This window comes from Lemur catta, chromosome 2 (genome assembly GCF_020740605.2).
Source record: "Lemur catta isolate mLemCat1 chromosome 2, mLemCat1.pri, whole genome shotgun sequence".
NCBI classification, from domain to species: Eukaryota; Metazoa; Chordata; class Mammalia; order Primates; family Lemuridae; genus Lemur; species Lemur catta.
The window spans coordinates 46,063,412-46,078,048 of NC_059129.1; the positions used below are offsets into that span (position 1 = coordinate 46,063,412).

At 37.0% G+C, this 14,637-nt stretch overlaps 1 protein-coding gene and 1 non-coding gene across 2 annotated transcripts in view; one reads left to right on the forward strand and one right to left on the reverse strand.

Moving 5' to 3' along the window:
- STK38 (serine/threonine kinase 38) overlaps positions 1-14,637 on the reverse strand; it is a 38,518-nt gene that overhangs the window by 22,083 nt on the left and 1,798 nt on the right. Inside the window, exons 2-5 of the mRNA XM_045543614.1 lie at positions 11,476-11,611; positions 4,627-4,678; positions 3,546-3,668; positions 1,563-1,646 (exon numbers count right to left, since the gene is read on the reverse strand). Of these exons, the coding sequence (XP_045399570.1) occupies positions 1,563-1,646; positions 3,546-3,668; positions 4,627-4,678; positions 11,476-11,606 (390 nt within the window). The 5' untranslated portion in view covers positions 11,607-11,611. The remainder of the gene's footprint in view (positions 1-1,562; positions 1,647-3,545; positions 3,669-4,626; positions 4,679-11,475; positions 11,612-14,637) is intronic.
- Positions 5,839-5,969, forward strand: LOC123633778. Its single transcript, XR_006733783.1, has one exon. It is a non-coding gene; the product is annotated as a small nucleolar RNA SNORA51 (small nucleolar RNA).

Here is a 14,637-nt window from a genome sequence, read left to right on the forward strand (position 1 = left end):
TAAAAAATTAAGTTAATGTACCATTTAATGAATAAATTATTCCATAATTTAAAAATCCTAATCCTAACAGATATTTCCTTTACTTTCATTTAGAAAAATTTTAAAAATTGATTTTGAAGAAGGTACAATATTTGAGAAAATACGTTTGGATCTTCCTCTGTTACTATTCTGGGCACCTGGCACATGCTACGTAGAATTAGTAATTCTCAAAGTATATACAATGATACGTACTTCTCTTTACAATTTTACTCTGACTGCTAATTATTTCATAAAGAGAAGTTTTAAGCCTTGGTTAAAACTGTAGGAAATATGTATTGTAAAAATAAAACTCACTCGTGAAATACAAATACGCTGACCAGTCAATGTAGAAGCTTTATGTTTTCCTTCTCAAGTTAACTGGAACTCTTTCAGTGCCTACACACTCAGACCACACAGTAATTTTTACGTCATATATAAATAGGGCTACTGTGCATTCTGAATAAGGTTGGTGTCAGCATAAAGTACAGTGTCTGAAGATTTACTGCTCGGGTATCTGACATTCTCAACTGCAATTCCTAGGAGTCTAAATTTTCTGAGTAACATGAAAATTAAAGAGAAAATAAAAATTCCAAATTTTGAGGTGGAATTTTTAAATTTTTAAATGAAGACAGAGAAAACTCAGTGATTGTACCTCCTCTCAAGAGACAGAAAGAATTGGATGTGGGGCCAATCTCCATTCTTGCTCTTGAGTTCTATATCAGGAGCTTTCCTTGCCACAGGGTCTCTCTTTGCTCTCCTGTAACATCAGATCTTTTACAGGACATCGGTAGTCATCATCCACTCCAATCAATTCTTAAGCAACCAGTTAAACTAAACTAGATTTATAGAAAGTCTGCATCTTGCTTTTTAAAATATACTGTCCAATATTTAAAACCTTATTTATTTCACATAAAGTACTTATGCACCTTATAGATCTATTTGTAAAGTGGGTTTGGATTTTAGAAAGTGTTCTTACTTATTAAAGGAGAATTTGTATTGTTCTACCATTTGCACTGTATTTTTCAAATGTTAGAAACTGGAAGACTGGTGGTCTCTCTTACGCTACGATGAGGTACCTAGAACACCCAACTTTTATTTAGGTATACAGAATGAAGCACATTAAGACATGTTTAAGATTATAAATTCCAAATTCTAATTCCTAGTCCTTAGTTCCAAAGTGCATATGTAATTTCTATTTCTCAGCATTTGGGAAGAAACATACTGCCACACCAAGTATGACTTCAAAAAACAGGCTCTCATGACAAGGACATCTTGTGATCAACTGAAAGACACAAATAGCAGCTGCTTTTTTATTAGGTTTTCAACTTTAAAGAAAATTGTACATAATCCAGAGGCATTATTTGTACTTTTCAATATGTAACTGCTTCTTTGTAGGGGTAAAAAAGTAATATTATATGTATAGTCATACATGACAGAGCTAAAGAAAATTGTAATAAAAATACACATTTCAATTAAACAGAGAATAGCTTTAGGAGACAAAAATTCATAAGCTGACTAAAAACACTGCTTCAACTGTGCTTTACCTGCTCTTTTTCAAGCATATCTGCTTTACGGAGTATTTTCATTGCATACACGTGCCCTGTATCTTTCTTCTGAACAAGTCGCACCTAAAAGTTATAAAAAAAATGCCAAGTCAAAAATTCACACTACCACGCTAATACTTTCATGTGTTCCAGGAAGCAGTAATTAAACTGAAAAAGTACGATAATTTTAATATAAGCAACTAGCAGTAACAAAGCAGAAGAAAATGAATACATTCCCAAAAGAATACATTACACAGTGATGTCAATGCTGGAAACATCCTCAAATAACTCCATATCTGAATAGCTTTGGCTCCCTAGTTAAACAAACCAATCTAATTTAAAATTTTCAGTTTCAAACTTAAAGACTCATTAAACCTCTGGCATATGTCATTCAGTCAGCTCAGAAAAATCTAAGTAAATGATTACAACAATGTTTAAAATAAAGTAAAACTTCACGCATAGGAAAAATATAAGGAAAAAAACCCTGAAATGTATAAGTAGGGAAAGGGAAATGGGGTTTTATGCAGTTTTCCTTTCTCTTTTATATTTTCCAATGTTTTTAAAGAGAATAATTTTTTTTTTTTTTTTTTTTTTTTTCAGACAGAGTCTCACTCTGTTGCCCAGGCTAGAGTGCCATGGCATCAAGCTCACAGCAACCTCAAACTCCTGAGCTTAAACAATCCTTCTGCCTCAGCCTCCCGAGTAGCTGGGACTGCAGGCATGCGCCACCATGCCCGGCTGATTTTTTTCTATATATATAATTTTAGCTGTCCAGATCATTTCTTTCTATTTTTTAGTAGAGACGGGGTCTCGCTCTTGCTCAGGCTGGTCTCGAACTCCTGACCTCGAGCGATCCTCCCGCCTCGGCCTCCCAGAGTGCTAGGATTACAGGCGTGAGCCACCGTGCCTGGCCTTAAAGAGAATAATTTTATGATGAAAAGAAAATGATTTACAAGCCAAAAGAAAAGTTCCCAAGTTCCTGCATATCCTCTCCTCCACTCCCAAGATAAGTATGTTTTCTTCCTCCTGTACCTTTCTTCACGTTTTTCCTAATTGAGTACCATGTCCCTTCCTCACTGAACAGAAAGCTCTTTCAGAGGTGGTATTTATACCTTTCCCTCTTTCAAGAGTCCAACAGGGATGCTGAACACCAAGGGACCTAGTTTATCTTTACCTGTACCTTTGAATATGCTCACATTTCCCTGTATACTGGTTTTTAACAATATGCTGCTCCTTCTGTACACGAAACTATTGCATCATTAGGTTGTCCACTTTAGGTTCTCCATTAATAGGAATGACCTTGTGTGGGCTCATTTAAATTCTCCCCAACAGAACACTCTTGTGACCAAGCAGGATTCATTTCTAAGAATAGCTAGGACAAAGCTATAAATGCTTTCAACTCTCCACCACTACCAGTGTAACTCCTTTCTATAAATTCTGTCTCCTAGGGCCATCTTTTTAGAGCTGTACCAATCTGGCAATAAAAATAAAGGGTGGAGATATACTGTTAGTTTGCTCCCAGAGAGGTAGTACAGTACTGGGAAAAAGCAAGACCTTTGAGGGCAGAAAGACTTGGACCCAACTTCTGGTCCCAATGTTCAATGGCTATGTGACATTGAGACACTATATATACCTTCAGACTCTTAATCTCATCATCTATAAAATGGGTTGTTGTCCTGATTGTAGATGAAAAGCACTGAATAAATAACAAATATTGATTCCCTTCTACCTTTCAACTCTCCCTCTAGATCAGTATTCAAACACCAACATCATCTCTGGCAAAACAACAGAAAACAACAGAGATCTGAGACAGTGGAGAGGGGAAGAAAGAGAGAAAGGACAGACAAAGCAGTCAGGATGTAGGGCTGGCATGCCTGACATTCCACATATTTCAGTTATATCAACAATCATGAGCTTACAGTATGTCAGAAGCTTTGAAGTTCTGTGATGTTTTTATACTTCATAAGTAGCTGTGGTTTTTACCTCACCAAATGCTCCTCTGCCTATTACTTTTAAGGATTCAAAATCTTCCAAGCCAAGTCTTGTCCTCTTCAAACGAAGAAACTCTGTTTCCTTCCGAGCATGTGCTGATCTCCTGAGTCGTTTCTAATGTTTAAATAAGGGAGAGCAGGGAATGGAACAAGTTGAAATTCTGAAACTCTGCAACAAAGTCGTCATATTTGTGACTTATCAGGTGGAAAACAGGGCCACACTAGATTAGGCATAGCCTTTTCACACGTGAAAGCACCACAGAAGTATCCTTAAGAGGTTGACTTCTCCCTTCCCTGACCTTCAGACACAACACCCAAGCCATACTGAACAGATGAATGCCTCCCCTAAGAACTCTGGCTATGAGCCATCCACTACTCCAACACTTCTAATGAAAGGGGGGATAAACAATCAAAACCATTTTCCTTTACCTGTTTTTATATAAAATAAAAATGTGTTTTTCTATTTCCCTCTGGTTTTTTTTTACACACTGTAGCTCACTGTATGCTCTAGTATTCCTACAAATATTTTTCACCACTGTCCTGGGGTTCTGTGATTCAATCCCATTTCTGAAAGCATTTCCATTGCCTGGGTTCTATGATTCAATCCTATTTACTGCCATTTCAGTTCCTTGCACAGTCCCTTGTTAACTGTATTTTCTCCTACGACATCTGTGGGTACTGGGTGGAAGGGCTGATTTGAGATGAATATTTTGCCTTGATAAAGATTTCAGAAATATGCCCCACTTCTATGGAGCCTTTCCAGTGAATTCTGTAAGAATGCTATAGTTTACTCTTTTAAATTTTAATTTGACTTCACTGAATTCATCCCTTCTTTCTCTTGTAATTCTAAATCTAATTTATTATAACTATGCCTAAAGAAGTCTTCCTCTCCTGGGTAGTTAATAATTAACTTCTCCCTGTGCATGAATATCCAAATCCAGAAGCACACCATCCCTCACATTCCTCTGTTATTGAGCCAAAACCCTTCCCGTGTGCACCAAGGCTAGCAACTTGCTGGACAAGATACAACCTGCCATGCGGGTTTCAAAGAAAAAATTTCCAATATTAATTACCTCTTCATCTTTTAGGCCTTCTTCTTCCATCACTTTTTCTAACTTCTTTTGTCTAAAACAAATGAGCAAAAACAAGAGACACACGAAATAACATGTGAATGATAATTTTCTGAAAATTCTATATAAACATAATACTGTAATTGGTTTTGAAAAATGACAAAAACAGGTAAATCTCAAAATGCCTCATTGAAACACAAAAAATTACAGTTACCAGGACAAGTGAAAAGATTCCCATCCTTCCTGAGGTCTGCATTTTTAAAAAGATTGTGTAAGAAGTTAATGCAACAAAGAATCTTGTTTCAAATTCTGTGATGTTTTGTACTTTCTCCCTTTTTTTTTTTTTTGTGGTTTTTCCTCCTTACCAAACCACGAAACAGCTGGTATTTGATAATCTCTTATATCATAGTGTTTCTTTCCCTCTGACTGAAATCTACTTCCTTTACTTTAGCATCTTCCTTCTCCTCCCTGCCACAAGAAAAGAGTAATAAGCAACAAAGGTAAAGACAGAATTTGGAGATTTAAGGGGAAAATAAAGAAAGGTGATTGGCACCACTATCAAAACTTAAGACTACAAACTCTTAGAGTACTGAACTTCAGTTTAGAAACTGCATCCAATAATATTTTTTATATATAGTCTCATACTGACTTGATAAAATTAAAAGAAGTAAAACTTCCTTACAACCAATTCCACAGAAACTTCATTTATTCAGAATAATAAATGAAAGCACATGGCTAGAAATCTCCACCACTTATCAGCATTCCAGATAAACAGGCAATATGGACAGCGCAGGGAAGAATAAAAGTGTATGCTGTACCAAGAGCATGTAGTCTAGTGTGGCTGATGTACATAGCACTTAACATGCCACACCAAGAAGGTTGAATCTTATTCTGTAGACAACTGAGAGCTTAAAGGAGGCTTGTATACAAAAGAATGACGTGATGAGATTTTTATTTTAGAATGGTAAGCAGCAATAATGAGAATCTGATGGACTGGCAGGGGAAGCAACTCAGAAAGATCTGAGGCCAGTTGAAAGTTATTGTAATGATTCAGATATGTAGTAAAGATCTGAAGCTAGAACAAAATGAAAGGAGCTACTGCAAAGATGACCAACTGGCAGTGGGAGTCAAGGGAAAAGTCTTACAATTCTTGTCTAGAGGGATAATGATGCCACTAACTAACATAGGAAACACAGATGTAGGAACATGGAAAGAGGCCTCCCAGTGCTACCACAGGCTGTGTTCTTACACTGACTGTATAGGAAGAGGAGGCAGAGTAAAGCTACCCCATGTACACCCCAGCCCAGGCCCTGTGCCTGGTCTGCATTGTGAATGGGGGAAGAACATGGAGTGGAGGAAAAGAAAAAAAAATAAAAGGAACATGGGAAGAAAATGAGTTTCATTTTGGTCAATGAATATTTATTGTAATAATAGCATTTAGTTAAAATGAATATTTTGTTAGAAATTATATTACAAACTCATAGGATGAAACAATGAATAAGAATTTGCGTTCAAACTCTGAGGAAGTGAAATGATCTACTCTGATCCTGATGGAAAGAAAAAAGCATCTACATGGCTCCCAGCCTTCCCAATTTTCTTCTCCCAGTTCCCAGAATATTTTGAGATATGCATCTATGTGTGCACATGTAATGGAGAGAGAAAGCTGTACTGTTGGTAGTTTCAGGGGTGTAAATTAATTCCATTTCAGTCGTTAGATAGTTGAAGTAGGGAAGAGTAAGAAGAGTCAAAGCATAACGTATTGGCAAAAGCTGTAAGAACTCAACTATGGTCAGCTCTTTTTGTGTCTTGAGTACCATATACCACCATACCTCCTGGTTACATTTTTTTGAATGACTGTTAATTTGGTTAGATTCAAGGTAGCATTTACACTCTGCAAGAAATTGGCCATATTTTTGAAGATGCACATTACAGTATGTAGAATTAACATGACAGATGTTTGGGATTTACTTTAAAACACAATAGAAAGAAAAAATAAAATGGAATACATAAAGCAAATGTGGCAAAGTCCTAATAATTACTGAATCTAAGGGATAAACATATGGGGGGTGTCACTGTATTATTCTTTCTACTTGTGTGTATATTTAAAATTATTCATAATGAAAAAGAAAAGCAAGCGCCCCAAAAGGCATGCTCTCTAGTTGCAGTGCCAGGTTAGCTAACACTCCAGTCTTCAGTGGAGCCACCCTTCCCCCTCAATCAACCCCAGTGTTCCCAAGCAGAATGCTGGGAAAGAGACCAGGCCACTTTTCACACTTAGAGGCCACACCCCGCTCACCCCAGCAACGCCTTTCCATGTGCTCCATTTATTTGCATGTATGTTCATTTCCCATATGAGAGGGTAAATTCTTTTGCAGGCAAGGACCACATCTGAATCTCCTGTCTCTACTACAAACAGTGTGCTTTGTACACAGCTAGTTTTAAAAATGTATGCTGTTAAATTAAAAAAATAAATAAACAGGTCAGAATGTGTAACAATGTGCAGACACATTCATGACTACTACTTATAATTAGCAATCTTTTTTATACCTAATTTAGGCTCCCATCCCATCATAGCCTGATTCAGAGGCAATAAAATGGAAAGAGGGAGCTCTTCCACTCTGCAAGACAGGTGAATAGACAGTATTTCTAATTTCTGTTCTTGAGAGACGTATAATCAGGAAAAATAGTATAAACTGTGATTATATCTCTATGATCAAAATTGAGAAAATGCCTAATATCCTGAAAATTAATATTACTCATAAGTTTTAAATCTCCAACAAATTACTTCAATTCTATACTCTGGTTTCACTGTTATATGTCTGGTGAGTGAAGACCACTAAAAGGTCTGGATTTATCCATCCTTAGGGCTTCAATAGAACTGACACTGGGCCAGGCGTGGTGGCTCACGCCTCTAATCCTAGCACTCTGGGAGGCTGAGGCAGGTGGATCGTTTGAGCTCAGGAGTTTGAGGCCAGCCTGAGCAAGAGCGAGACCTCCATTTCTACTAAAATAGAAAGAAATTATATGGAGAACTAAAAATATATATAGAAAAAATTAGCCGGGCATGGTGGCGCATGCCTACAGTCCCAGCTACTCGGGACGCTGAGGCAGGAGGATTGCTTGAGCCCAGGGGTTTGAAGTTGCAGTGAGCTAGGCTGATGCCACGGCACTCTAGCCCGGGTAAAAGAGCAAGACTCTGTCTCAAAAAAAAAAAAAAAAAAAACTGACACTGGATCAATAATAATCACATACTTCTACTCAGTATCAGATCAGATCAAATGTAGACACAGTTAAGAAAAAATAGGTAAGAATATCAGCCAGGCACGGTGGCTCACAACTGTAATCCTAGCACTCTGGGAGGCTGAGGCGGGAGGATCACTTGAGCTCAGGAGTTGGAGACCAGCCTGAGCAAGAGTGAGACTCCATCTCTACTAAAAGAAAAACAGAAAGAAATTAGCTGGACAACTAAAAATATGTAGAAAAAATTAGCCAGGCATGGTGGCACATGCCTGCAGTCCCAGCTACTTGGGAGGCTGAGGCAGGAGGATCGCTTGAGCCCAGGCATTTGAGGTTGCCGTGAGCTAGGCTGATGCCATGGCACGGCACTCTAGCCTGGGCAACAGAGTGAGACTCTGTCTCAAAAAAAAAAAGGAAAGAAAAAGAAAAAGAAAGAACTGTCTCTTAAAAAAAAAAATCATTCCATGTAATTTGCCTTATTAAAAGAATAAAGGAGAAAAAAATATGATTATTTCAAAGATGCAGAAAAAGCATTTGAAAAAATTTAACACCCACTCATGATAAAAACTCTCAGCCAAATACAAACTAAGAAAACTTCCTCAGTCTATAGAGGACATCTTTGAAAAACCTATAGTTACCACCATAACTAATAGAGAAATATTGAGCAAGTTTCCTCTTAAATCAAGAATAAAGCAAAGATATCCATTCCCACCACTTCTAGTCAATATTTTACTGGAAGTTCCAGCCAGCACAATAAACCAAGAAAAAAAAGTTAAATACATTGAAAAGAAAGAAGCAAAACAGTCTCTATATGAATGACATGATTGTTTATATAGAAAATCCTAAGGAATATGCAAAAAAATATGAATAAGTAAATTAATAAGTTGTAGTATATGAGGTCAATATACAAAATTCAGTTATATTTCTATATACTAGCAGCAAACAACTGGACAGTGAAAGATATCCATTCATAATAGCATGAAAAAAACCCCAAAATAGTAGGAATAAGTGAACAAAAGACATGTAAGACCTCCACACTAAAAACTATAAAATACTACTGAGAAAAATTAAAGAAGACCTATAAAATGGAGAGATATACCATCGAATATGGTATCCAAAATAACCATGGATCAGAAGATTCAATACTGTTAAGATGTCAATTCTCCCTGATTTGATCTACAGATCCAATATAATTCTAATCGTAACTCCATTAGGCTTTGCTATAGAAATTGACAAGGTGACTCTGAAATTTAAATGGAAATGCAAAGAACCTAGAATATCCAAAGCAATCTTGAAATAAATAAAAAGAACAAAGCTAGAGGACTTACACTACTAGCCATCAGGGAAATGCAAATGAAAATCACAGAGGGATACCACTAAGCATCCCACCAGAATAACTAAAGTTAAAACACTGACAACACAAATTCTTGGCAAAAATGTAAAGCAACTGGAACTCTCATATACTATTCGTAATTTTTAGAAAAAGATCTAGCAGTTTCTTATAAAATTAAACATACACCTATGCATGTTTATGATCCAGCAATTCCACTCCTAGGTGTTTACTTGAGAACTAAAAACAAACTTTCTCTGTAAGATTTGTACACAAATGTTCATACAAGCTTATTCAAAATAGCCAAAAACTGGGCACGATGGCTCATGCCTATAATCTCAGCACTTTGGGAGGCTGAAGTGGGAGGATCACCTGAGGCTTGAAGTTTGAGATTAGCCTGGGCAACATAGCAAGATTCTTTCTCAAAAAAAAAAAAAAAATTTAAAAACTAACCGGGCATGGTGGCGCACACCTATAGTCCCAGCTACTTGGGAGGCTGAGGCAGGAGGATCTCATGAGCCCAGGAGTTTGAGGCTACAGTGAGCTATGACCACGCCACTGTACTCCAGTCTGGTGGGCAACAGAGTGAGACCCCATCTCAAAAAAAAAAATCAATATTATTTTTTTAAAAAGCCAAAATAGCCAAAAACTGAAAAAAGCCCATCAACAAAAGAATGGATAAACAAAATGAGATAGTCAGAAAACAGAATGGTACTCAGAATATTTAATATTTTATTTTGTTTTGTTTTGTTTTGAGATAGGGCTTCGCTCTCTCACCAGGGCTAGAGTACAGTGGCATCATCATAGCTCAATGCAATCTCAGACTTCTGGGCTCAAGCTATCCTCCTGCCTCAGCCTCCCAAGTAGCTAGGGCTACAGGCATGTGCCACCACATCTGGCTAACTTTTTTTTAAAATTTTTTGTAGAGATGAGGTCTGCCTATGTTGCTCAGGCTGGTCTTAAACTCCTGGCCTCCAGTGATCTTCTCACCTCAGCCTCCCAAAGTGCTAGGATTATAGGTGGAGCCAGCACACCCAGCCAGGAACAAATTATTGATACACACAGCAACACAGATGAACCTCAAAAACACTAGACTAATGAAAGATGCTTTACTCAAATGAATATGTACTGTATGATTTCATTTACATGTTCCACTTGCATGGAATAGGCACGACTAATCTACGGTAGAAACAAAATCGCAACAGTGGTTGCCTGAGGTTGAAGGAGTAAGAGGCATGAAAGAACTTTCTGGGAGGATGGTAATGTTCTATGGTTCGATAAGGGTTTAAGTTATACATTTGTCAAAACTCATCAAATGGAACCCTTCAACTTGTACATTTCATTGTATGTAAATTTTATACCCACCCAAAAAATATATAAATATTGAACTCTAATTAATGTTATATAAGCAGAAATATTCAGAAGTATACTGATGTCTGTAACATACCAAGTACAGCAAACAATTAAGATGGACTAATGAATGGAGGGATAGACAGCTATATGATAAAATAAATACAATAAATGATAATTATAGACTCTAGATTATATGTATATGTGTATTCACTGTATAATTCTTTCAACTTTTCTGTACTTCCAAATACTTTCCTCATAAAATGTTGGAAAGATTTTTTTAAATTATGAGTGACTACATGGATAGTATATACCAGATCAGTAATAATAATAGCTGCTACTACCACCATTAACTAAGTGATTACTATGTGCAAAGCACTGTGGTGGGTATACATGTATGTTATATCTAATTACCACAGCAATCGTGCAAGGTAAGTATTGTTATTCTCATTTCCCAAATGGGGGAAATGATACACAGAAAGACTAAAGAACTTTGTTCTAACTTTATATAGCTACTAAACGGTGCAGAAAGGATTCTAAAGCCAGATCTGACTCCAAAGAGGCTGCTCTTTCCAATATATCACACTGCCTTTACAATTAACTCCAAGGATCTGGCCCTCTTTTTTCTAAGAGACAGGGTTTCACCATGTTGCCCAAGCTGGCCTTGAACTCCATGGGCTCACGTGATCCTCTCACCTCAGCCTCCCGAGTGCCAATTATTTTTTTATATTGCAATAGAATTTTGTGTTATTGACTAGTAGACATAAGTGAGTTAATGGCAGGAACTTTGAAAATCCGTTACGCTATCACTCCATTGTAATGGCATAGGCTATAACATGGCTGCTGCTATTCTTGTCTCCTTTCAACAATGTAAGTATGTTTATGAAACAAAACATGAACGCCATGACACGATTTTTTCAAACAAAATTCTTTACCTCATTTCTCGTTCTTCATGTTGAGCGATAAGGTTGCTATAAAAATTCTCCAGTGTCACTTTGGTCATTGTCACCCTTTCCTTTGTGTGATTACTCATGGATGAGCAAGGTGTTGAGCCTGTCATTGCCATGGTTGCTAGAAACAAAGAAGAGGTAATAGTTTTGGAGTTAGAATCCATCAATTATGCACTCTCCTACCCTATTGGTAGGAATTTAAATTGGTACAAGTTTTCTGGAGGATAAACAGATAGTATGTGACAAAAGCCAGACAAACAGAATACTGAGTTAAAATAGTATATATTAGTGTCCTATGACCCAGAAATCCCACCTCTACATACAAAAACTAGGGATTGTCACACAGGCTTTTAAGGGGACTAACACAAATGAGAAGTGGATATTCGTTATGCCATCATTTGTGTTATGGAAAGCTGGAGGCCACTCATTAAGGAAATAAATAAATAAAATGCTGTGGATACATAGGAAATACCATGCATACACTGAAGTGTGTGACGAAAAATAAAAAAATAAAAAATAAAAATAAAATAAAAAAAGAAATACCATGTAAAGGTCAGAAGCAACTCTATCGGTACCTACAAGCCGCGTGAACATATCCTTAAAACACAGTGCCATCTTTAAAAAGGAGGAGAACAAGATCACAATACCATATGGGTAAATCAAGAATCTATAATAAGGCCAGGCATGGTGGCTCATGCCTGTAATCCTAGTACTTTGGGAGGCTGAGGCAGGAGGATCACTTGAAGGCAGGAATTAGAGACCAGCTTGGACAATATCGAGACTCCCATCTCTACAAAAAAATAATTAGCCAGGCGTGTACTGGCTTATGCTTTTCCATGTTTTTCTGTATTTTCTTCAATGAGCATGTACTGTTACCAATAACTTTTAAGTTTATAATTTCTACAGTAAAAAAAAAAACTATGAATAAAATGTTAATCAGTAGGTATTTATGTGCTCTAACACAGCCTTAAGATAGTTGATAAATGTTTGCCGTTTATTTGAATTTACAAGTTAAAATAAAGACCTATAAAGGGAACAATGTTACAAAGAAAAAACCTGAATTGCAATTCTAGTGATGAAAGATACCTTAAAAACCAGGGATCCTAACTTCCTCATTTTATATAAGAAAAAAACAATACCACACGGTGGCTCACGCCTGTAATCCTAGCACTCTGGGAGGCTGAGGCAGGCGGATCGCTCAAGGTCAGGAGTTCGAGACCAGCCTGAGCAAGAGCAAGACCCCGTCTCTACTACAAATAGAAAGAAATTACCTGGACAACTAAGAATATATACAGAAAAAATTAGCCAGGCATGGTGGCGCATGCCTGTAGTCCTAACTACTCGGGAGGCTGAGGCAGGAGGATTACTTGAGCCCAAGGAGTTTGAGGTTGCTGTCAGCGAGGCTGACGCCACGGCACTCTAGTCTGGGCAACAGAGTGAGACTCTGTCTCAAAAAAAAAAAAACCAAAAACAATACCAACAGTTTTACATAACTTATAGAATGATTTTTTCCTAAATTTAAAATCTCATTTCCCCCAGATACTCTGGATAACCTATATTATCACACTTGGTCAAATTGTTCACCAAAACTACCTGACTCCAGCATTGGCAATAGTGCTTGATCTTTTAATTCTTATCATGCTTCTGTCTTTTCATCCCAATATAAAGCTGAGTAAAAATCAGGAGGGACCAAGGGCCATTTTCAAAGATAGTACATTTTATAAAAAGTTTTCTTAAGGTTTTCCCCCATAATACTTAGCAGCTTTTTAAAGTGTTTTGTGGATTAAACTAAGGCTTGTAAGAAACAGTGTAAACACTGTTATTGCTAAGAAAAAAGGCTTAACATTAAACAATTTTTAAAAAAGATACTCAGACAAAATTCACATAAAAATAATCCCTTCAGAGCAGAGATGCAAAATCAAGGCTCTACTTTAGAGTCAAATATTTTGATTCATGATAGGCCAAATGATCAGTAATCACAAATTCAAGACACTGTACTCAGAGTTACCTTACTATAAAATGTTATTTTTTTATGAGAAAATTTCTACTAATACCAAGTGTTTTTAGAATATCAGTGGAAGAAGTTTTTTTAAAAACCTCTGTTTGGTTTATGAATCTTGGGTGTGGTTCCTTATTTGTCAGCCTGTACCCCCTCCACCCACAATGAAAACCACATGTACTCTAAGTGTGTCTGGTGAAGAAATTTTAAAACCAGATCTAAAAACAAGTCAAAAGCAAGTGAGAACTTTACACTGCTCCTTTGCCTGAAAATTTCAGGAGACCCTTTTTACACATATGTAGTTATATTTTAACAACTGAAATTACTTCAACATAAAAATACAACAATTTGAGAGAATTTACGCCTAAGATAAACATTGCCTTCTCCACATCAGGTGGTTAATAAATGTAATGTGAACAAGTTAATGATTTTTAGTTGTCAACAAAAGTAAAGAACAAAATGGGTACATAAAAAACTGAGGGAAGAAGTTTTGACTCATTTAAGTCATTGGCATTATTTCCCAAACATTTTTTAAAAAGATCAAAAAGACAGAAAGTGCACTCAAAGATCCTCATATATTAGGCCAATAAATTTTTTAGCAGAGTAGTTTTCAACTTTCACATACAGTTTCTTTCTCTTTTTTTTTTTGAGACAGAGTGTCACTTTGTTGCCCTGGCTAGAGTGAGTGCTGTGGCGTCAGCCTAGCTCACAGCAACCTCAAACTCCTGGGCTTAAGCGATCCTCCTGCCTCAGCCTCCCGAGTAGCTGGGACTACAGGCATGCACCACCATGCCCGGCTAATTTTTTTCTATATATATTTTTAGTTGGCCAGATAATTTCTTTCTATTTTTAGTAGAGACGGGGTCTCACTCAGGCTGGTCTCGAACTCCTGACCTCGAGCAATCCACCCGCCTCGGCCTCCCAGAGTGCTAGGATTACAGGCGTGAGCCACCGTGCCCGGCCCACATACAGTTTCTAATGTAATGATAAAGGTTGCACTGTCCTACCATTTGACCTTTCTTTAAACCCTCCTCTTCCTCCTCCTCCACTCACAAAAGGTTTACCTTAATTCTAATAACCTTTAATCAAAAGATACAATCAATATTGCCCTACAGCAATTCATAGGTTTACTAGGTCAACCAACTTTT